At 41.3% G+C, this 22,857-nt stretch overlaps 4 protein-coding genes across 5 annotated transcripts in view; 1 reads left to right on the plus strand and 3 right to left on the minus strand.

The window, feature by feature from the left end:
* Positions 1-2,113: 2,113 nt before the first annotated feature.
* Positions 2,114-4,052, minus strand: LOC310930925 (THAP domain-containing protein 6-like; the record flags this gene model as incomplete). Its single annotated transcript, XM_083893993.1, has 4 exons — positions 2,114-2,521; positions 3,293-3,409; positions 3,553-3,748; positions 3,973-4,052. The coding sequence occupies 4 exons, from the start codon at positions 4,050-4,052 to the stop codon at positions 2,285-2,287; spliced, it is 630 nt and encodes a 209-aa protein (XP_083750119.1). The 3' UTR covers positions 2,114-2,284.
* A 291-nt stretch (positions 4,053-4,343) lies between these two features.
* Positions 4,344-14,514, plus strand: LOC310934328 (palmitoyltransferase ZDHHC3-like). 2 transcript variants are annotated; one of them, XM_083898022.1, is made up of 7 exons: positions 4,344-4,475; positions 5,670-6,093; positions 6,524-6,648; positions 6,845-6,941; positions 7,084-7,165; positions 9,068-9,198; positions 14,207-14,514. In XM_083898022.1, exons 2-7 carry the CDS (start codon positions 5,752-5,754, stop codon positions 14,411-14,413), a joined length of 984 nt encoding a protein of 327 aa, XP_083754148.1. In that variant the 5' UTR covers positions 4,344-4,475; positions 5,670-5,751; the 3' UTR covers positions 14,414-14,514. The 2 variants fall into 2 exon arrangements, with proteins under 2 accessions (XP_083754148.1, XP_083754149.1); XM_083898023.1 differs by lacking the exon at positions 14,207-14,514 and adding an exon at positions 10,637-12,883.
* Positions 14,515-16,331: 1,817 nt separating this feature from the next.
* Positions 16,332-17,416, minus strand: LOC310935737 (transmembrane protein 42-like; the record flags this gene model as incomplete). The annotated part of the gene is made up of 3 exons (XM_083899675.1): positions 16,332-16,475; positions 16,570-16,716; positions 17,255-17,416. The coding sequence occupies 3 exons, from the start codon at positions 17,414-17,416 to the stop codon at positions 16,332-16,334; spliced, it is 453 nt and encodes a 150-aa protein (XP_083755801.1).
* A 1,090-nt stretch (positions 17,417-18,506) lies between these two features.
* The window catches only part of LOC310925326 (dolichyl-diphosphooligosaccharide--protein glycosyltransferase subunit STT3B-like), a 65,335-nt gene continuing 60,984 nt past the window's right edge, over positions 18,507-22,857 (minus strand). Inside the window, exons 13-16 of the mRNA XM_083887250.1 lie at positions 22,315-22,488; positions 21,640-21,753; positions 21,336-21,545; positions 18,507-21,135 (exon numbers count right to left, since the gene is read on the minus strand). Of these exons, the coding sequence (XP_083743376.1) occupies positions 21,055-21,135; positions 21,336-21,545; positions 21,640-21,753; positions 22,315-22,488 (579 nt within the window). The 3' untranslated portion in view covers positions 18,507-21,054. The remainder of the gene's footprint in view (positions 21,136-21,335; positions 21,546-21,639; positions 21,754-22,314; positions 22,489-22,857) is intronic.

The raw sequence follows: 22,857 nt of genomic DNA on the forward strand, positions 1-22,857 counted from the left end.
TTCAGTTTCAGACTGAAGGAAAACAATACACACACCATTCATCATATTTATGGAAATGAAGAGCCGGGTTCAGAACAAGGGCTTTCCTGCATGGAGTTTGCATGTTCTTGCCCGAGTGTGTTTTTTTATTCCAGGTTCTCTTGTTTCCTCCCACAGTCCAAAAACATGCAATGCTTGATGGATTGGAGAGCTGTCCAACAGTGTGACCCTGCCTTTCGCCCCTATATCAGCTGAGATTGGCACAGTGCCCCGCGTGACCCTCATGTGGAGGATAAAGCAGTAGAAGACAGATGGATGAATTGCACAGTGATGCGAAGCCTGAAACTGAGAAAATATCCTGTGTGAAAAGTGCAGATTGCAAACTGGATGCAGATGAAATGAATGTGAGGCTGGTGGAGCTGAAATTCCACCCATGCAATGTTTTTTACAAGACATTTAAACCTGAAAATATGGGAATTGTCAGGTTTTGAGCACAATGTTGGTTGGCATGAAGGTGATGATACAAATTTTAGGAGAATATGTAACAGTACAATTTGCACTTGAAAGGACTCCACAGTGCTTTGTAATAAGAGACTGATTAGTGTAAGAGCATGTCTTTGAATGCTGTGCCTACTCTTAAGGGGAGAGCAACAATTCCCAAAGGAAAACCATAAGGTTAATTTGAAGGGAATGTAATTTGCGCCACCAAGCTCTCTCTTGCCTTGCAGAGTGAGTGTCGTCTGCCATTTATTTTATTTCATTTTCCGTGTCATACACGTGAACACGGCGTGTCTCACCCTCAAAAGATTTTAACAAGACGGTCGTGGTGGTCAAATATATCATCATCTTTCATTTCCATCTTGTTGCCTGCCTTTTCCCTCAAGTGCAAGGGAACGAAAATATTCCCTTCCTGTAGCAAAGCTCATGTTTTTATTAATGATTCAACAGTAGTTTTTAATTAGTATAATTAGCATTAAGATTCTAAAAGTGTAAGTCCACGCTGTATCATCATGAATCATTTGTTTTTCATACCATCCATTTAAGAGACTATTTCTTCCCTGTAAAATCACAGGATTCATTTTTGGTTCCTGAATTTTAGTCTTGTAAGAACTGAAGTATTGCACTCAAAGCTATGGTAGTCTTAAGGGGGAGATGAATCCTTGCAAATAACATGAATGCATAATAACTGAGGAAACCATAAATGCTGTTCTATTTCAGCTGGATCATATAAGTAGAGTGTGTGATCTCTCCCTGAGGCTCACGTATATATAGTCTTGGAAGTTTTAATAGAAAATGTAATCTGTGTCCGTCTTTCCATTTCCAATCCTCAAGGTCCAAAAAGAGAACAAAACATCTACCTTACATCCACACACACACACAGTCACTGTTCTTTGAGTCCATGTGAATTCATATCTATGGAAGGTAAAAAAAAAAAAGAAGGCATATTTTAGTCAGCTTCACGTGCACACTAGCTTAATCCCATACAGTGCCGTATGCCTTTATATGGAAAAATATGTTGAAAAAAAGGGGAATATTTTCTTCCCTTTTTTTGTTAAATGTCATTTAAGTGCATAATCAGCATGATATATATATCAAAATTAGTTTTTCTTTGCCTTTGGACCATTTTCTTTGGCTGAGGAGGTTTATTTGACATTTGACATGAGAAAACCCCCCCACATAAGATTCTACTCTGGTTTCAAACTTTCTTGGGTTAGAGTCCAACACATGTAGACTGCCCGGTTGGCTTGTCTTAATTTTAGTTTTGATATTCAACTTTAAAATGTTGTTATCATTAACAGCATAATGAATTCAAGCTGATGCCAGTGAAGTAAAAAAAAAAAACACACCGTTTGTATAACACTGCTCTCTAGTGGCGACTACAGACTTCTGCAGGGCCATGCAAAACTTCACTTTTTTTATTTTTTCAACTACTGATCAACACTTTCCAAACATTTCAAGTAAATGCTTGGAATAAAACAGACATTTACATGTATATGTAAACGTGAGGGTTTCCGACCAGTCCTATTCCTGCAGCCCAACACAGCAACTATCACGGAGACAGCTTCAGGCACCATGGTTTGTTTACATTCTTCTTCACAGATGTCATGTAGCCACGCCCCATGGTTCAGGCCCTCCTCCTCTCAGCTGTTACCGCACAAATATTTGGCTCTGTAATCCCCGAACATGACATGGTGTCCATCACACCAGACCAGAAGACCAGTGTCGTCTGACCTTTATTAATGCTGGAGTGGAACCCTGTTAACCTTCCAGAACACCTGTGTTCACCGGTGTTAGCCCGACTGTCTCATGTCTTTTTACTTTTCACTTTACCCGAGTATAAATCCAGCCAGTCTTTCAGCTCCTCATTTAAGAGGTTCTTCTGCCTCAGATACTCCAGGAGACCATGCAGCGTGTTCTTCGCTCTGCGCTCTCGATCCTTCGCGTTCCTCTTCTCTCTTTCCAGACTCTCTATCCGAGCCAAGGCTTGATTGAGTCTGGCTGTCAGATCAGAGGCAGATGTGGGCAGTGCGTAGAAGTGGTCCTAGTAGAAATGAGGATGGAAATATTTGGAGTCATCAGTCACAGCCAGTCAATAGCTCATATAGTGTGTTGTCAGGTGGCCTGCATACATAATTTCAATCCCACTGATAGCACTGTGTGTGTGTATCATTCACTGTATGAGCATGTGTATATGAGTGGAGGTGGATTTACATCAGCCTGTGTTTATGCATAATTTAGATTTAAGGATAAAAACACTTGAGGGAGAAGAAAAAGTCTAGCGACAAAAGGCGGATTTGAATTAAATGAATAAAAGTGGACATTTAGACTTCATGTGACGAGGATTAGGTAATCACAAAATTCCTCCTTAGTGTAAGAAGCAAATATTACCGCAAAAATGAAGTAGGTATGAAACACAACCGTATATCAACAGCTACTTGCACACTTTGTTATCCTTCTGTGGTGACACAGATCATACACCCTCCCTGAACTAATATTTGCTTCACAGCAGTTGATGGAAACACACACACAAATGCACTTTTACCAAGTCTAAAACTTGTGATACATATTAATAAGATAAGATATTGTTTTATTCATCTCACATGGGATCATTTTGCAAGTGTTACAGCGGCCAAAAATCACAACAAGGAAACAGAAATAAGGTAAGGAAGTAATGTGCAAGAAATACAATATGAACACAATATAAATGACTATAGCTCTGCTATATACAATATATGGAAACTATAGTGTGTAATTTAGAATAGGGTGACAGGATGATGATGTTTGAAGTGTGACGTTTGAGGGGATTACTCACAACATTGGGCACATAAGGCACAGACAGAGGCTCCGTCTCTTGAAGAGGTTTTGAACAGTTGACTGGTGAGCTCTCCTGAGCCTTCTTTGAGGTCACAGTAGTCCTGGTTGCCACTGGCTTTAATGAAAGAAAAACTCATTTAAAACCTTGAGCAGAGGAACTATCTAAAGAAATGTAACGCAAAATACAGGTTCCCCAACATTCCAAACATAAAAAAAGTGTGAGACTGACTTAACTAATACTTCTACTACTTCACCTACCCTTTGGAGATGAGCTGGGAAATTGGGAAAGACAGATGGAACAGCTCCCTCTCTGATCCTGACAGTTTGACCTGTCCTGTCAAAGTCCTCCTGTCTGAAGTGTTCACTGCACAGTCTGGACGACTGACTGACAGTGAAACCTTCCCTTCTGAGGGCTACTTCCCAACGCTTCCTCAACACATCATCCTTGGGAAACCTTCAAAGTGAGAGAAAAGTTAGTTTGACAAATGACAGCAATCAAACATAGTGATTATTCCGGATCTCAGGCTTTTTTTCTTTCTTTCTTTTTTTTTTAACCAGCAGCTGAGACAACCTCCACCTCTGAAAACAGTCAACTACAGGTATACAGGTCTTAGCATTATCCACAACCTTAGCCACTTTAGCTCTCAATATGATGTTTTAATGCACATATTTACTTACTTGTGAAAAGTAATTCCCTGGGATCTTGCTTGAATATTGCAGCGATTGGTGCAGCCCCAAGCAGAACAAGAGTTAGGCATCGCTCTTCGCAGTCAGTGCCCTTCCCAAAATGGCGGCAACGTTGACTCATTCTGAATGCGCCATCTACGTGTGTACGTCTATGCGAATGCGGTTGGAGAGTTTTCAGAGAAAAAGAGGTTATTGGTTGGAGTTAAGGAAAAAAAACCATAATAAGCCAATCAGATGTAGGCTGGGGGCGGGTCTTCTCATATGTTGAACACTCCTAGCCCCACCCCCTCTACATCACGACGTCCTGTTGTATGTGAAGGGGCGGGGCAGGACGTCGAGGGATACGGAACAGCTGCAGTGTGTCCGATGGATGCTCCTCTGTCAGGTGAGATTCAGCGGTAACAATAATGGTAAATCATTGGAAGTGAAGACACTCGGATGCTCCTGGGCGTATACAACTACATGGAAGGACACCGACGGGAGGATGGAAACAGGTAAGAAAGACCCTCGCATACAGCACACCTTGAGCTAAACAGCTAGCATATGCTAAAATGGACAGTGTGCGCGTGTGTCAGGTTTCAGTAGGTGTTTACAGGCCTTTAAACTGTCGAAAGCCGGGTTTCAACCGCAGGAACTTTCAACAGGAACTGGCGACTAAACCGGGAACTATGTGCGCTTACACCGCATTTAAATTGGAGTTCCGGGATCATTTTTTACCTACCATGCTCGGGGATGGGTACTTTGTGAAAGTTCGGGAACCTTCGGGATGGAGCAGCACAGAACGTTGTGCTCCAGCATTATTTTCTGACTCCAAAATAGCTCGTAAACTGTCCTCACATTATACAAATCCAGTAATTCCTCCATGTTCACTGCTGCTTTGAGATGTTGGTTGTCATGAATACGGTGTCCCGATACGTCCGGGACACACTCACCCGCTGTCGGGGTGGTGTATGTGTTGGCCCTGGTCGGTGTTGACACAAGCCCCTGCTGTAACACCCCGAGTCGGATTCAGTGTCCGTGTGTGAGAGACATCGCTGTGATTGGCTGTTAAGCCTCACTCCAGCCAATCAGAGCACAGAAAGAAACACGAATATTATGTTGGTGTAGATTTTTACAAACCCATAATTCTCCAAAAGTAATCCACAACTCCAGTTGCTACTCATTCAGTGACTTATGTGGCACATGGAACTCAAGCAAATGGTCACACACACTTGTGTGATCAGTGATGAGAAATTAGGGCTGCAATGATTGTCAACTATTTTGATATTTGGTTTGAGTGCTTTTTCAATAATCAAAACAAGTGTTCTGAATTTTCAGCTTCTTAAATGCCCGAGATGAGATACATCGTGAATTTGTCAGCCAGTTTTCCTTTTTATAATGATGAATACAGCACTTCACACATGTGTAAGTGCTAGTTACTTGTTGACATGCCAATCTGAGGCAATGACATGGTTGGTTCTTTGTAATTGGCAAAACTACCTTTATGACCTTCGCTCTGATAGCCCACTGTTTATTTTGTCCTGACACAGGTTACTATTTAGGGATGGCTTTTTTTCTATTTCCAGTACTGATATCACAGCCTTGATTACACAGCCCAACTTGATACACTCAACGTTTAGTTTGAAGCTTTCACCTGTTTTATCTTTATCTTACCTTAACCTGTGACCCTCCTGCTTTTTTCCCCACAGTATGCAGTGACTGAGGCCTGAAGGCGCAGTGTGTCCAGTGGCAGCAGCAGCAGCAGCAGCAGGCATCTTGCTTAGATGAAGGATGAAGAGCCCGGTGCACAGATGCAGGGATGTAGAACATGGCCGTGGGCAGACCGGGAATGGGGCAGGAGGCAGCTTCTTGCAGGCTGAGCAGCGCATCCCTATCCCCAAAGATATTATCACTTCTTCCTCCGCCTCTGCCATGTGGTTCATCAGGGACGCCTGTGGCATCGTGTGCGCCATCATCACTTGGCTGCTGGTGTTGTATGCCGAGTTTGTGGTGCTGTTTGTGATGCTGCTGCCCTCCAAGAATCTGACATACAGCATTGTGAATGGGACCCTGTTCAACACTCTGGCCTTCCTAGCCCTCGCCTCACACCTCAGGGCCATGTGCACTGACCCTGTAAGTAGGAGTTTGGAAGTTAATTGTTCACAAAGCAAACAGGATGACTAGATTTAGTGGAATGGTTTCGTACCTGTGAACAGGGTGAACGCAGGACTGCAGATGTAGCTGCAAACCATCAAACAAAAAAGACAGATGTGCATTACATAGGAATACTATAGCTTTAGTAATGTTATTGCTTTGCTTGAATGGATGTATAGCAGAAGTTGGCGTTCGATGCATGTGTGTGTAGGGGAGAAAAATCTATCAGTTGTCATGTTTCTAATAAAACTACTTCCTGTTTTACAAGAGAATAACAAAGTGTAAAGTAAAGTAAGTAAAAAAAAAACTGCTTTATTATTAGACTGCTTAAGCTTCTACCTATCTATTTCAATATGGTGATTATTAGCTGAAGATTACAATAAAATAATATGGTGATGTTTTATACCAGGGTGCAGTACCGAAAGGGAATGCTACTAAGGAATACATAGAAAGCCTCCAGCTAAAACCAGGGCAGGTGGTCTACAAATGTCCCAAGTGCTGCAGCATCAAGCCGGACCGGGCACATCACTGCAGGTAGGGCAAAAAGCATATAACATTTAGTTTTCACAAACCCAGGCCCACATTTATTGCTGCAGTGCATTATAGGGTGCAGTGTGTCATTGAAGTTGTGAAGTCTTGTAATTTTCTAGTATTCATTTTCTTATTTAGAAAATACTTTATTATTTTTTAACCTGCATTACACATAACTCGCTGTTCTTCTGTCTCACAGTGTTTGCAAACGCTGCATAAGAAAGATGGACCACCACTGTCCCTGGGTCAATAACTGTGTTGGAGAGAACAACCAAAAGTATTTTGTACTTTTCACAGTAAGTTCATTGCAATAATAAGTCTCTTAAAATGGATTTGGTCCACAAGATGGTTGTCAAAGACCAACTCTCAGTGTCTGTTTCAGTCTATGTGCTGCATTGCCCTTCATTGTCTTCTTCATCTTTTTTTTTTTTAACCCAGATGTACATTGCACTAATTTCTCTCCACTGCCTGACCATGGTGGTCTTCCATTTCCTCAACTGCTTTGAAGACGATTGGACAAGTGAGTGTTTATAAGCCCCACAGCCCCCTGTTCTCTAAGAAGTCCTTAACTGATGCATTCCTGAAGTATTCTTTTGTGGTGCAGTTTAACACAAGTAACATCACAATATATTGTGTAATGCTTTACATAAAACCAAACTAACAATTACAGTTATAACAGTAAGTGCATCTGATCTCTACTCACCTCGTGCAAGGTCTGACACATCTATAAGAGACAAATAAATAGGGAAAAGATAAAGTTTAATCTGCACCACACACTTTGAATGAAACCCATAAATTACAAGGAATTTTGTTGATGATAAAAGCTATAAATATAATTTAATTGTACGTTAAACTTTAATAATAGAATGTTTATTTTATCCTAGTATCTCCATTTCCTCTCTACAGAAGAGGAAAAAGACATTATTTACAGGTGTGAGGACATTGTTGTCCGTCCACTATGCGAGTGACACATCAGCGGACCTTGGTAGAAACCTGTTTGGCAAGTCAGCATGTTATCTTTCTTTGAGCACGTCTGCAGTGATGTCAACTGTTGCAGGATTTTATTCTTCCTCAACCTGTTTTGTTCATTATCCTGGTTGCAATTGTGCCAAAGGTAATGTTGCATACACATTAAAGGTCCCCTATTGTGCAAAAACTTTTTAATCTTTTAGTACTTATATTTGGGACTCAGTTGGCCATACCAGTCCCCAAAATGTGAAAAAACAAGACTCAGTCATGTTTTAGTGGTGCATTCAAGGTCTTTTTCTAGCATGGGAATTTACATGCGCGGAGCATTAATCGTTTTTCTTCGATTTTAATGTTTTTATGATCGAGAGTAGCCAAAATCGTGGTCACTATGCATTACGTTGAATCTAAGTAACAACGGGTAAACGGACATTACTATGGGGTATATGGAGCGGGGGTTGGGACGACAGTGCATGACAATAGGTGATAAGTGGCGACAGTATGGCTGTGGATAGTAAGTTAGATCGACACTCCCCTGGAAGCAGTGGATGTATTTACCTGGGTCTCATTCACATGTAAATGTCCAGGCACAAAACCGAGCGTTCTGAAAAAGGCTGTTTTGGCAGAGTTATTGAACTGCAATTGTGCTTCATCCTGATATTTTGACTAAAGCATGACACAGACATGTTCATTAGGGCACCAGGACCTAGTTTAACTTGGGTTAATAGGGTATAATATGGGACCTTAAAAGCTCTGATGTTTTTGAATACATTTTTCAAAGAGGTTTACAGTAAACAATAGTATGATATGCAGCAAACATTCATCCCCCGCAGATCTCTTTTTGACTCTTGAGAGTTTGTATTTGGTGGTGCCTCAGAGCAGTCTATATAATAAAGATTTGACAAGTTGTAGGGAAAGATCATCCACTGTCTACCGCTTTATCCTCTACATGAGGGCTGTGGGACTGCTGCTGCCAATCCCAGATGACAAAAGAAAGGCCAGGTGTGGTTGCCAACATATAGAGAGGAAGAATCATTTACTCACACACTCACACCTACTGTGAATGTGTGAATTGTAACCATCAAACAATATCTTCAGTTTATGGCAGTCATTTGTTTCTCCTGAAAAACTGCTCATACTGTGGTTGAAACATGATAACAGTCTTCCAGTCATGCAACAGCATCCCTGGACTTTTCCTGTTTAAATCACTGCTGTTAATTAAAGCACTGCGACTCAAAGGCTATGGATTTTACTGTTTACATTCATTAACTCTGCCCATATTCTGATAGTGAAGCAGCCTGAGATTGTGACACATGAACTGACCTGCAGACCAAATAGCTTTGAAGCTTCACATCCTTACTATAGTGACTGTGGCATAGTATTTCCTCTCGTTATTCTCTTCTTTTTTTGTTTTTACCCTTGCGCTTCTCTTCCTCCATTTCCCTCGGTCCCGCAGAGTGCAGCACCTTCTCTCCCCCAGCCACAGTCATCCTCCTCATACTCCTGTGCTTTGAGAGCCTCCTCTTCCTCATCTTCACCTCTGTGATGTTTGGCACCCAAGTCCACTCCATCTGTACCGACGAAACAGTAAGTGACCCGCTAAGTGACCGGCAGTCCTCCTCCTAACCCTTTGTTTTTTTCCTCTTCCTCCTTCTTTCAGATTTCCTACCTGCTGCTTCAACTCTTTGCTGTTGAAACACCACTTCAAACATAATTCAAACTGTAACGGCTAAAGCTGAGATCGCACTTTATGATTTTCAGCTTGATGAGCCACTATCAGCACATCATCTGCAATCACTAAAGCTCTATTAGAATGGTATTAGATTTACATGGACAGGTGGGGTAAAGTAATTATTACACAAGCTTATCTGTGATTTTACTCATGTCCGAATGTGCCATGTCAGTAATTGCTACCGGAAGATGCCAGTAAAGATTATAGCAACTGGAAAAATGTCTGGAAAAACACAGGTAATACTAATATGCATAAATATTCCGTCATTTCCTATTTACAAGTAATTTTCCACAGATTTTCAATCATGGAGGTGCTATGTTTATGTGCATCTGCACTTCTGTGATATCAAGAAGCAGCATAGTATGCACATGATGACAGAAGGTGACAGTGGTGCTTAACTCAAGTGCTACTTGGGGTGAAGTTTTTGCGCGTCTGCCAACAAAGCCATAGTGGCAGTTCTGTCGAGCCCAGGGACAGACGGGGACTTACCCCTTTAAATTGTGGTCGTTTTGCTGCGATTTCTTATCCCGTGCAAATTGGCCATTATTATTATGATGTCCTGGGGTAAAATTACATTACTCCACCTCTCCCCATTAAAAGTAATCCTGTCCGAATGGGCCTTGTGTGATATATTCAAATACACATACAGTATACCCTGTGGAGATCCACCTAAAATCACACTGGGAAGAATACTAGCAAACCAGCAGAATTGTTTCTTGTCATCCCTCAGTAGAGCTGCAGCTTCCCCTGTTTTTGATCACTTCCCAACAAAGTGATGCTCTTGTCTTTTTCCCAAAACAATATTAGATAGCTATGAAGTCCTTTGCAGAAAGACCATAATCAGCTTATTGAATTAATATATAGCTACAGCTATTAAAAAAAACTGCTAACATCAGTTAAATTTCTCAGCTGGCAAAATGGAATTGTCGATCTTGCGGAGATCTTTTCCTGCTGGTTTCTCTATGTGCTGAAGCAGCTCATATATCAGTTTTACAGCTTATTGACAGTCAATATTAATCAGACTGGTTTTTCCTGGTGGCTTTAAAAGAGAGAGTGGGATATCTGCTCAGCTCCATCTTTATTTAATCAAGTAGTGAGAGTTTTTACAAGTGGAGACTGTAAAACACACCAAACGCAACATCATTCTTGTAGAGAAATAACCCAGATTATTTCCAGAAGTGGTCGGATTTTTATTGCTTATGTGGATTTTCAGTTGCAGTTGCTCGGTCTGTGATTTGCTGATGGGGGTCACAAACGCACACCGACTGAAGTTTGGTTATCTCTTGTTTTCAGGGTATAGAGCAGTTGAAAAAGGAAGAGAGAAGATGGGCTAAAAAAACTAAGTGGATGAACATGAGGGCGGTGTTCGGACACCCTTTCTCCTTGTTGTGGTTTAGTCCCTTCTCCACCCCTGACCATGGGAAGGCTGAGACATACCAGTATGTGGTGTGAGAGCTCAGCACAGGGAAGAAGGTCCGGCCCAGCCCCACTGAGCAGACTTGTGGCTTTCTGTCCATCCTTTCACTGCTAAATATACTTTTCATGCTAGGGCTGTCACTTTAACCCCAAAATGTACTTTGAATGAATGTTAGACTACATACGGTTCCTTCAAGGATATCCAGATATTTGGGGTACCTGCGCGCGTACACACAAATGTGACATGATTAGAAAAATGACTCTTGAAAAAGTCACGTGAGGTTAAAGTCGTGTTGCGTTGCGTGTGGGGCCGTATTCAGGTGGAGCTAACAACTAAGCTAGGTGGGTAGCTAGGTAAGTAGGTTTACTCGCCCTCTGTTGCACCACAGGGTAATTACTTCAGGGGGTCTGATAAGCTTCCAGGCTGTATATTTTCAACTTGAATGCGATTTAAACAGATGTGCCTACGGTTAAACAGATATCTGAATTTTGGATAAAAAGCGACAGCCCTAGCCAACACACATTAGCCATGGGCAGCTTTTCACCTTTCAGTGTTGCCAAACAAATTGTGCTTTCTGCATTACATTTTTTTTGTGTTGCCTTCAGTAGCTCAAGTTACAGTTGAAGAAAGAACTTGCGTTTGTGTCCTGTTTGCAAACACTGTGACGAGTCTGTCTTTTTCTGAACTACTTTCTGATGTAGCAGAAGCCACCTTTTCCCTGCTCTGTGATTTCTTTTGTTTTCCACTTGAAGGGTTGCTTCAGCTAAATTATAAAGAAAAAGTGCTATTTTATTTATATATACATTTCAACAGCCACCTCAGTTCAATGGATGAGTAGGGAATATCCCTTTGTGTCACACTTTATGATTATGATTTCACTGTGGATCGATCCTTTCATCTTTGCCCTTTTAAATTATACCCAAATAATTTGATCAGTGGCTGCTGGGACTCAGGGAGGGTAGAGAAGTTTTGAAATGAAAAGGATTTAGGAAGTACAAATGTGGAAACCCCCCCCTCCCTTTTTTTGGAGAAAGGCTTTGCCTGTGTGCATGCATGTGTGTACAGACTTGTATTTATATCTTTGTGAGAACATTTTGTCTGGGCTCCATAACTTTAAAATGCCTTTTCAGGGTTAAGACTTTTTTAGGGCTAGGGTTAAAATTGGGTTTAGGGTAAGGGTTAGGCACTTTGTTGTGATGGTAAAGGTTAGGCTAAGGAACTAGGGAATGCAAACCTGTCTTTGTGAGGACATTTTGTTCAGGCCCCACAACTTCAACAGGCTTTTTCAGGGGTTAAGGCTCTTAGTTGTGATGGTTAAGGTTAAGTTAGGGTAAGGGGCTAGGGATTACATTATGCCTATGAGGTGTCCTCACTTAGATATAAAGACAAGTTTGTGTGTGTTTGAGAGAGCGAGAGATTAGCTGGCAGTGAAACAGCCCCTGAGCCATGTGGTGTTTTGATGTTGTTAGCATGTGTGTGGGTGTGTGTGAAGGATAAACACATTGTCTTGGCTTTCAATTTGAAAACATTGAAAATCCTAGTGGTTTTAAAGGGATAGATCTGGGTTTTTTGGGGGAGTACAGGAGAACTGGAAACATGGTTAACACTGTTTTACTACACTGAGAAAATATAGTGCCACAGGAATGGCAACGGCTGAAAATATTCCCAATCTAGCATCCATTTAGAAGGTTATTGATCTTCTTTTACGTTGCTCTATGATATTTTTCTTAGCTGTTCCTGGTCACAGCAAAATAACACGTTTAAATCTCCCCCCTCCAAACAGACTGTGGGCTGAATGCTGTTCATATAAGTGCGTTTTAATCCCCTACGGAAAGGAAAAAAAAACTCATTTTTTTTTTATTTTGCAGCAGTGGGGTTTTAGCTTGACTGTATTTCTCAGCTCCTCCTAACTGCTTCAACGCATTAACCCCAATATTCACTATTCATGTTTACACAACTTCTAAACTGGTTGATTGGCTCTGTGTGTGTTTATCACTTCAGAACTTTTCCTGTGTGAAATGCTGTCTGTTCTACAGTGTAACATTTAATTCTCCTCTTCTGTGTTTACTTGATGATATTTCATGTCTCTGGTATCTGAATGCATGGTGCAGGCGAAGGCGATTAAAGTCATGTATGTATTTATGGTTATTTATGTTGGAGAGTTTTTTTTTTTTCCTTAGAGACATTTGAATTCTTTCCAAATATTCTGAAGATATTTTCAGCACATGCGCAGAGAATAAATATTTCTCAGTTGCAACACAAAGTGCTTCCTTGTCTTTACTTTTTTTTTTGACTTCTCAAGAGTTTGAATAATGTTTACCAAAAGAACCAAAGTCTCTACTTCCTGTGCATCAGTCATTTCCCCCGTTTTACTCTCACATTTCCCTCATCTTTGTATTCTGTTCAATCCCACTTTGCCGTTTCCATGCCAAACGTTCTCTCCACGCTCATGCATTCGCTTTGGTTGATAACTCACTCTGTGAAAGCCTTTTCTGAAGCAGACCGCGCTTAATAACCGTGACACAGAGGTAAGCTTGAGCAGAGGTCACGTTAGTCACATCACACGCATGCTGCAGATTCGACTCCGAACGCCAAAATAAAAAAAACACACCTTTTTGTTGTTGTCGTCGTCGTTTTAAATTCAACCAAAACATTAATGAATGAATGAGTGAGTTCTGTGATACCCGCACTGTTATTTCTTTTCAAATGTTTGTCATCCATTGGGTTTAATCATTTATATTTTTAAAGTGCATGCATGAGTACTTTTGTGCTTTGAGTAAATCTTGGGTATGTTTCTTAGAAAACAAGTGAACCTTTTGCTCAGATTTTTTTGGGAATACGTCCAGATTATTGGATTACTAAAATTGGCTGTCGTTATCTTTTTTTTTACAGAATTTCATAGCTAATTGTTTGGTTTTTTTGCACAACTTACTGCTGCTGTTGAATCCAAATATATCCAAAATAATATTCCAACCATTATTTCCACAGATTTGACAGGTTAAACTTAAAATATTGATATTTGAGACCGGCGTATCGATAACCACCAGGGTCAGAAACACAGATAGTGTACTGCTGTATTGATTTTTTTTTTTTCCCACACCCTGTTAGAGGTTTATGTCATTGCCTTAAAGGTAGTGTGTAAAAATCTACTAACAGTTATTGGCAAACTTTCATCTTCCAGCTGAATATTTCTCACACTTCATAGAACTTACCGAGTTTCAAGTTTCAGGGCTGTTTTTAGTCTGGATAGTTTCACTTGTTCCTGAGAAAAGAGCCCAAAAAAGCAAAAATGATTATGTGTTGCTACAGTTTTTTTGTGTGCCATCAACTGTGTCATAACGTGTGATTGACTCTTGCATGTTGTGCTGATACACACCCATTGGTTTCTTTCTTTTTTTTGGCTCGGCTCCTTTCACCTCACAGCCTCCATGTTGTCTTTTTTCCAGGGCATAGAGCGTCTGAAGGGTGAGACAGGGAAGTGGGTGAAGGTGCCGTGTTGGGAGGCCATGCAGGTGGCATTCGGAGGCCCGTTCTCTCTGTCCTGGTGCAGCCCCTTCGCAGGGCTGAGCTGCAAGAAGAACACTGCAGAGCGCGTCACTGTTCCACAGGGGGAGATCATTGAGGAGGACGTCATAGAGATACCACTGAACTAGCACCGCCTGCAGTCAGGAGGACATTCCGTCTCATGGTGGAAATTCTCTTCAGGAATATAATCAAGATCTCCGTTTCCAAGGATTGCTACGATGCGAGAAACTACCTGGACCTACAATTTTCTAGAATCTAATGTTGGTTGCCAAACAAGAGCTAGCCTGATTTCTATTGAGCAGACTTGGGCCTTTTATCCACACTTTCCCTGTACGATCTACTGTAAACACAGCATTGTTTCAAGAAGTGTCTTCAAACGCAAGAAATCCCCACGGATGACTGTAAATGCTGCAGTATAGATGCCAAGCCTGCGTGTGGTGCTGTCAAGCTGCCACAGAAATATACCTAAAACGGAGATAATGACATGGAGCATGTGCATTAATCTAGTAGGGTTAAGTTTTTCAAAGTGGTCTTTTGAGACTTTTTTTTAGATTTCTGATACCCGTTTTCCCCCAAAAAACTAAAAGTTTTAGGGCTCTGAACATTAGAAATCCATTTAAGACCACTGCTACGTGCTCTGAGCTCCTCTCAGATGAGAAAGGACAAACACAGGTGACCCGATCTCTCCATATCTTAAATGTTCCACCCGCTGACACGTTTAATTGCATTTATTAAACTCTTTCCACCAAAGACACCTTCCTGTACATTTAAACAATATTAACTGCTCTTCCAGTTCTGTTAATATTCTAATCGAATAGTATTTAACTGTGACACTGTTCCATGAAACCAGCATGAGGGAGCATATAGTTACACACTGTTTTAAAGGTCCAATTTTTTTTTTTTACATTGCATTATAATTGTATTAAGGTGAGTCACAATGTATCTAATAACTGATGTTTTCCTTCCTCTAGTCCACATTATAAGAGGAGTTTTATTCTGTAAACTCATGCTGCTAAACCTGTGGGGTTTCTGTTCCGTCAATAATACTGTACAACACAACGATATTAAGTAAAGGAGTTGAAGCGATCTCAGGAGAACACCACGGATACAGCAACACCACTCGTGAGGATTCACCTCGTGCCTTATCGGACTTCACATGACATTACTTTGCCTCTCACTCGCTTTAACTCTGGGATCTGTGTCAGGAGTTGCCATTTTCCTCCCCATCACTTGTGTGGTCAACAAATGTCCTCCTCACGATGAAGACATTTCCATGAATTTAAGTGAAAACAATGGTCTAAGGGCTTTTTTTTTTAAAGTGTTTTAATGTTGTTACATGTATAATGGACATCATGTTTTATTATGTTTACATTATTCCAATAACCTGTGTTGTTTGACTGTGGGTTTCATTTTTAAATTCTAAAATAAAGTGATTTTCTTTTTTAAAAAAGACTTTGGCTGTTAATTCAGCTTAATTAAGGGTGAAAATGTCATTTTTTTCTAATTTTCTAAAACAAAAATCTTTCTGTAATTCGAAAATTAACCGGTTTAAATGACGCTAAAGTTTCAACATTTTCACACACAGAGCAGCAGAGAGAAAGTCAAAGTTGAAGCACCTGGAGAAAACCCACACAAATATGCAAAGTCAACAAGGAAAGGACAGACCAGGGTTTGAACCTGGGACCTTCTTGCTGTGAGGCAACAGTGCCATCCACTGTTCAACCATGCTGTGCTAATATCCGTAATCAATCTATCAGTCTTTTAACACTTGTTGTGACGGAACAATCAAATAAGTTTCCAGCAGATGATAGGTTTTGGCTGTACACAACAAGAACTCTCCTTTTTTGTTGTTTTACTGCAGTTGGCATCTGATTTGAACTTTGAGGTAGTTCTTCCCAAAGTGTGAACCTGCACCTGTCTGCACAAAAACCAAGTCTTAACCCTGAAAAAAGCCCTTAAATGTTGAGAGGATGAGCCAAAACGTCCTCACTTAATGTGTTTTTTTGTTCTTCTTAAAACATTGAGAACCAAGATTAATTCCTTAAGTCACTTGTCCTTTTTCTCCTCCACCTGTGGGTGGGTCTGAGTTGTGGATCCATGAAGTGTCAGCAGTCCACACAGAGTGAGACTGATGCCCAGCCACCATAAAGTCGCATGGGCCTCTCCAAAAATCACCCTCCCCAGTGCAGCCTGGACACACAAACCAAAGAGGGTTGGGTAAAATGGAGGCACAGCATGATTCAGAGCACATGGACATAACTGCGGGGATCAGAAGAGAGCTTACCGAGGAGATGAAGTTAGCAGCGGTGGTCGTGACTGTAGCTCTGGCTGAGGAGGAGCAGTGATGGAGAGCCTTCGAGAAGAAGGTCCACATGACGGCGTTGCAGGTGAACAGCAGCGCTCCACACAGCAGCCGTAGGGGGATGTGGAGCTGGAAACAAGTCAGAGGGGGAAACTGTTCATTTTGACTGACATCTAGTTTTGAAAATGTTATTTTGTTTATGCACCTGTGGGGACGTCGTTTACAGCACAGCATCACTTTCTATCACAGAGATGGACGTTTTCTATAGAGCACTGAATATAATTTCCTCTGAGGACACCCTTTGGGACACCGTCATGTAGACTGGGACAGTAAGGAACTTCATAATGGCACCATTTTTAATTAGGACACCGTTGCAACAGCATCGTATAGGGCACTGTGTTACTTTTGTCCACAAGAAAGACACTTTTAATGTATATTTTACTTTCGAGGCCACAAATGAATGGCAGTCAGGACACTACCTCATGTTTTTACCACTCAAGAAGACACTTTAGAGTGCTTTGTCCATTAGGGCACCTGGGGGGGGGGGGGGGGCGATTGACCCTGTCCCCCCCCCCCCCCCGCCCTTGTGTGGTCCTCTGTGAAAAGTTTACTTTAATGCAGGATAAGTTGGTAAAGTAAGGTAAGTAAAATTTGAAGTATCTCTTACCCACTCACATTCTGTCCTTCCTCTGTGGGTTTCAGTCCAGCTGCCCACCGTGGACTCGCACATTTCTCTCAGATAATCTGCACCGAGGGACAGCTTGGCAGACAACGAGGCGACGGCGCTTAGAAAGCCAGCCAATAACGCGTAAAAAGACCCGGAGAACATGCTTCAAAAAACAACGTTATGTCGCATGTAAATGTAAGGAGGTGTATCGTTTAAATGTTAACATTTCGGGTTATTTTAAGACGTGTATCATTCATATATTTGATAAAAATCGTTTTTAAATCAAATTCTCTTCCGTAAACACCGCTGCTTCCGTCTCACAATCACAACGTAACAAATCCAGCAGTCACGTGACAACGGCCGTGATGGGACATTTTGGTGACGTGTGATAATAGCTAACGTTTAGCTAACCATGCTAACTACAACACGATTTAAGCCCTTGTTTTTGATATAAAACGAGTTGTAAACACACTTTCACTCCACACAACTGTCCCCTCAACAATAACAGACACGTTGTTGAATTAATACGTTTTCGAGGACAGGATGGACACACATAGTTATAGTTTATCACAGAATTAGCATAATTAAAATGATGAAAAGAGCAACGTTTTTGAAAAATACGAACGGAGCCAAAAAAAATAATTCATGTGGAAAACAAACGAAGCCTTACATTGGAGATAAATGTGTTCGGTCTTGATGGTCTTTATGAACTTAATTAAAAATATGGACATGCCAGAAAGTAAACCTGGGACAAACATTTAAAATGAAAAATACTAAATAAAACAAGGAGTAAATTACAAAGTTAGTGGAATCTAAATGTATGCTTGGTTTTGCCTGTAAAGTGTAAAATTAGTGCAACAGCGTTTTAAGAATCTTTCAGGGACATTTAAAAATGTGTTTTATTTACTAAATGGATACATTTAATGGATTTATGTGGAGATTTGCTTGCTTGACAAAAGTATTCATAGCCTACATTAAATGTAAATTGGATCAAATAACAGATTTTCAGGGGAAACAAATGCACAAATAAATTCATGTGTTCAAAATCACACCTGGACTGCACACCTTTTGACCAAGAAATATAAAAAATCAGTATCAAATCCAGTATGACCATATAGGAGCAAAGTAACCAGCAAGTATTCATATTTAGGAAGCTAAAATATATAAGAACGTGTTTGGCATTTGCTGGAATTTGGGTAAGCTGAATTTTCATGACAATAATGCAATAAATAAAAAGACAGGTGTTAATTGAACCCCTTTATTCAAAAAAAGGCATGTTTCATTCGCACACCTGCATCGAGTTCATTACAATTGATGGAGGAAAACCTCAAAAATCAACACAAAATAAAATCTTTGCACTTCATGATAGGACGCTGCCCTCATTTAAGTCATCGCAGCCTCCACTGTCCATGTAATAAATACACTCACCGACTGTCAGTGTTGAGCTCTGGGGGCGAAAAAAAAGTGATTTGTTTTTTTTCTTCTTTCTTATAAGGCTGAAATGCTGTCCTCAGTCTGGATTGTCTCGTGATGGTATTCTTCAGACTTTAGCTCACAACAGAATCAAACGGGACTCGCGCAGGAACGATATGTTTATAATATCTTTGAGAAACAACAAATAAGGCGTGACGAGTCATCGGGAAGTTCGTTTAGGAGAAGAAACTCTGAAGATGTCGTAAGATTAGTAAAGGTAACTTCTGTACGTCTCACTCTCTCGTGACGCTTCCTGTGAAATGACAAGCAGTGCTGTTTTTAAATTAAATACCTTTCAATAAAAAAAATGAAAGATGACAGATTTTTATCAGATGAGCCTTTTTTTTTTTTTAAAGTGGTTAAATTTAGTTAAGTCATCTATATGTATTAAGTACCTCACAACACCCACTGTGTTTGAGTGGGACACTGATGGAGAAGGCTCTCTGTGGTTTCATCGTGTAAAAATGTCCCAGGCGACGATGACATCATTCTAGTTTTACTACACTTTTGGCAGGTAGTTTCATCGGTAACTGAAAACGCCGTCATCGAGCGCCGGCACGTTCAGTCAGGGCTGAAAACAAACCAGCTCTTTAGTCATATTTACTATATATCGTTTGGCGAAGTGTGGGAGATATAGTTTTAATAGTAAAATGACTGGGTATTTTAGCTACTTCTGCTCTGATTCTACTTTAAAATAATTTTGCGAGTCCTCCGACTAAACTCGTATACATACTCTTAACATAGAAACTTACTGGAAGTTATTAAACCGAGGCTAAAAACTAAAGTGAGTGTACTCAACGTGTTATTGTTTGAGTGAGCACCCGCAGCCTGTAGACTGAGTGGAAGACGACACAGGGAACGTGTTTCTGTGAACAGTGATAGACCACGGTGATAGCCCGAGAAATAATGTTTTCTTCTCTAACTATTTGATTTATATGGTTGTTTAAAGCCCGTTTTAACAACAGCTCATAGTTCCTGCTTTAGTAAGAGCTTGTTTAAGCAACCACAGAGAGACACAGACGGCGAAAAGCTGCACCGAACAGGAATTATACTTTAAAAGCTGGAGTTAGAACTAAACTTCTGCACTTTACCTTTAGCCTCCGTTTACAATGTTAGGTAAAACTGCCCCATGAGGGGAGACTTCATAGGGAAAGGGTGAAGATTCAGTTATCAGCTGCACGTTCACGTCCTGTTGTGGAAAAGTCGCTATTCGCGAGAGTAAATGAAATAATTATTATTTTAGTTAATAAGGACGGAGCATTTTACGAGATGACCGCAGATCATATGTCATGGATCACGGGTTTGTCCGTGTTAAGGCCTGTACGAAATGTCCATAACTAACTGTACCGGCCTTTAATCTGGGCAGAGGTGAGCACAGAGAGCCTCCATCCCAACAATGTTACTATTTAATAACAATATGGAGATGAGACTCGTATTAAACAACATATTAGAACTATTGTTTTCCTTGCAATCCTGCCTACTACAGCTTTAAGTAGTCTATATCGTCTACTTTTAAAAATAACCATGTGCCTTCATTGCAGCAGTACGAGGTCGGCTTCTCCTTAACGGCACAGACCGTGTGTGCGCACACATGCAAACTCCTGTTGGTTAATGGATTTTAAGGAGAAAGCAAAAAAAAAAACAATAAAACCGGATGGGATGCGAGTGGATTTGTGTTTTCAGTCGGTTCAAACTGAAGAAGCAGGGCGGTGGACGGGTTAATGTTAGAACTACAACAAGGGGAAGAAACCAATCCCGGCCCCTCCCCCTTTAAAAAGAAAACCACCCTTTTGTCTCAGTGTGAGCAGGTGTCAGGGGTCGCGGCGCTTGGGTTTGTGACATGGTTCGACAGCGTTGTGTTTTCTGCATGTGTGTGTGTGTGTTTGTGTGCGTGTGTGAATGATGCATAGAACAGTCCCACACCCAGGACATCTTATCCCACCCTCTCCGTCTGTCAACCCATCACTCGCTGCACGTTCAAGTACAAAAAAGAAAAGAAAAGCAAGTCTAAGGTCACAGCTCCTCAGGTTAAAAACCAGTGCATGGAGAACCTCGCACGAGCCGACATCCCCCGCTTTCCGCCTGCTTCACCCCAGTTACTCGGTTAGCTGGGGGTTTGACACGTTCTCCGGGATGACAGGAGTCTAGAGAGGCCCCTGTGTTTCTCATTCATCTTGATTGGTGGATTTGCTTGTTGCTGCATGTTTTTATTCGTTTTTTTTTTCTTATTTTTCTTATTTTTCGTTTTTTTTTATACTGAAAGTACTGTACGATTTCGCTTCCACTCTACCGTCCACACTGTGTCTCAGTTGTTGTTGGTGGGCTTTCTATAAAGACTTCTTGGTCTGTTTCTTGCCCTTCTTGAGGGACAGCTTGTTCTTGATGTATCCACGCTTCCTCTTGGCCGTCTGCAGAGGGAGAATAGACGAGGCAAATACATGATTAATAACAAGGAAAGACGTTTAAAAAAAAAGAACCCACACACAGATGAAATGAAATGAGCACCCAGCTCTCACACACACACACACACACACACACGGTGGAACATGCAGATGAACGGAACATGACCTGGACTTCTGATGATACAGGAGGAATGAGCGCAGCCTACCTTTTTGGAGGTGTACTTCTGCTTACTGGAGTCAGTACTCCGCAGCTTCTCCTCCACACGGTCTCGGTTTTCCAGCTTTTTGACCTTATAAATCCTGACCAACCAGTGCTCCGATGTGAAGGCTTCCTCCAGATGCTTCAGCTTTATGTCCTTGTTGCCAATCTCAGCGTTACGAGTGCGGTCAAAGCCGGGTGGTGTCCTGAAGTCCAACTAGCCGGAGATAGAGGAGAAATTCTTTCATTATAATGTCTGACACAACCTTATGAGTAGAACTGTGTAATAATATTAATATATATGATTTTACCTGCATCTCTCCAAAGCGGTAGTAAGACATTTTGTACATAAGGCAGTTGAGCAAGGTGGGCGAGCCAGCTTTGTCCACTCTGAACTCACCCTGCGGGGTAAAGTAGTCACTTTCCTGGGTGGACAGACAAGATAAGGAGATTGAAAAGGTGGGAAAAACACTTAGTGACAAATTATGGTCCGACGTTTCATTTTGCAGCCAATCCTGAGACCTCTGTGGAAAAAAGGGCCAATAGAGGGCACTAGAGCACCACCTCACTGTTCCTCACATAAGCATAATCACAGACATATTCATTATCTCAAGATGATTTTAAGCTAAGTGTGAGTAAAATTTCTGAATCTTCTACTAATGCATTTCCCACCCCGAGGCACAAGAATCCTTTCCAACCGACTGTCGTCATAAGTTGATTTATGAGTATTTGCTTCTCTTTAATCCACACTCTGCCAACACAGCAGGGAGCAGCGAAGCCTCCCATTAACTGAGAACACAAATTTGCTTCATCAAAAACATTTAAGAAGATTACGCTCAGCGTTGCAGGGCTGCTGTCGAAGGGAATCTTTCTTTTCTTGACATGTCAGCTGTGCTCACACAGATGTTCACTTAGCTCAGTAAGAAATAACAGATGTATTCCAAACCGTGAGCAGCTTCTGTCACTTTAATTTCTCATGTTCTCACCCTGATGTCCCTGGGGTGCTCTCCTTCTGCGATGCGCACCATCCACAGGAACTTGTTGATGTCATCGCCCGAGTAGCCAATCACACCACCAAAGATGATCAGGACGTAGTCAACATCCAGTGACCTCATGATTTCATACGCCGCCGTCTCGTTGGATGACATAGCTTTGCCCACCTGCATAAAAACACACGGCGTCCTTTGATTACTTTAAGGTTCCCATATTATATCCTATTTCTTTAAGTTAAACTAGTTTCCTGGTGTCCTAATGAACATGTCTGTATAACATGTATCCACTGGAGAGATAAATCCTCTGAGGCTGGAAGTTTGTGTAGGACTCTGTGCTGCACTGTGGAGCCAAGAATATTACTTTTCGCGGATTTCCGGTTTTCGGATGCCGTTGCCCTCGCCAGCACTCTTGCGTGTTTTACGGACAAAGTGGAGCTTCACGAGACAACAATTCCAGGAATTTAGCGTCTTGTGACGTCTCAATGAGCGCGGAAGTCACCATCACATGTTTTGTCTCCTGTAGACTGAGGAGGACCA

This window comes from Microchirus variegatus (assembly GCF_963457635.1).
Source record: "Microchirus variegatus genome assembly, chromosome: 1".
Lineage (NCBI taxonomy): Eukaryota > Metazoa > Chordata > Actinopteri > Pleuronectiformes > Soleidae > Microchirus > Microchirus variegatus.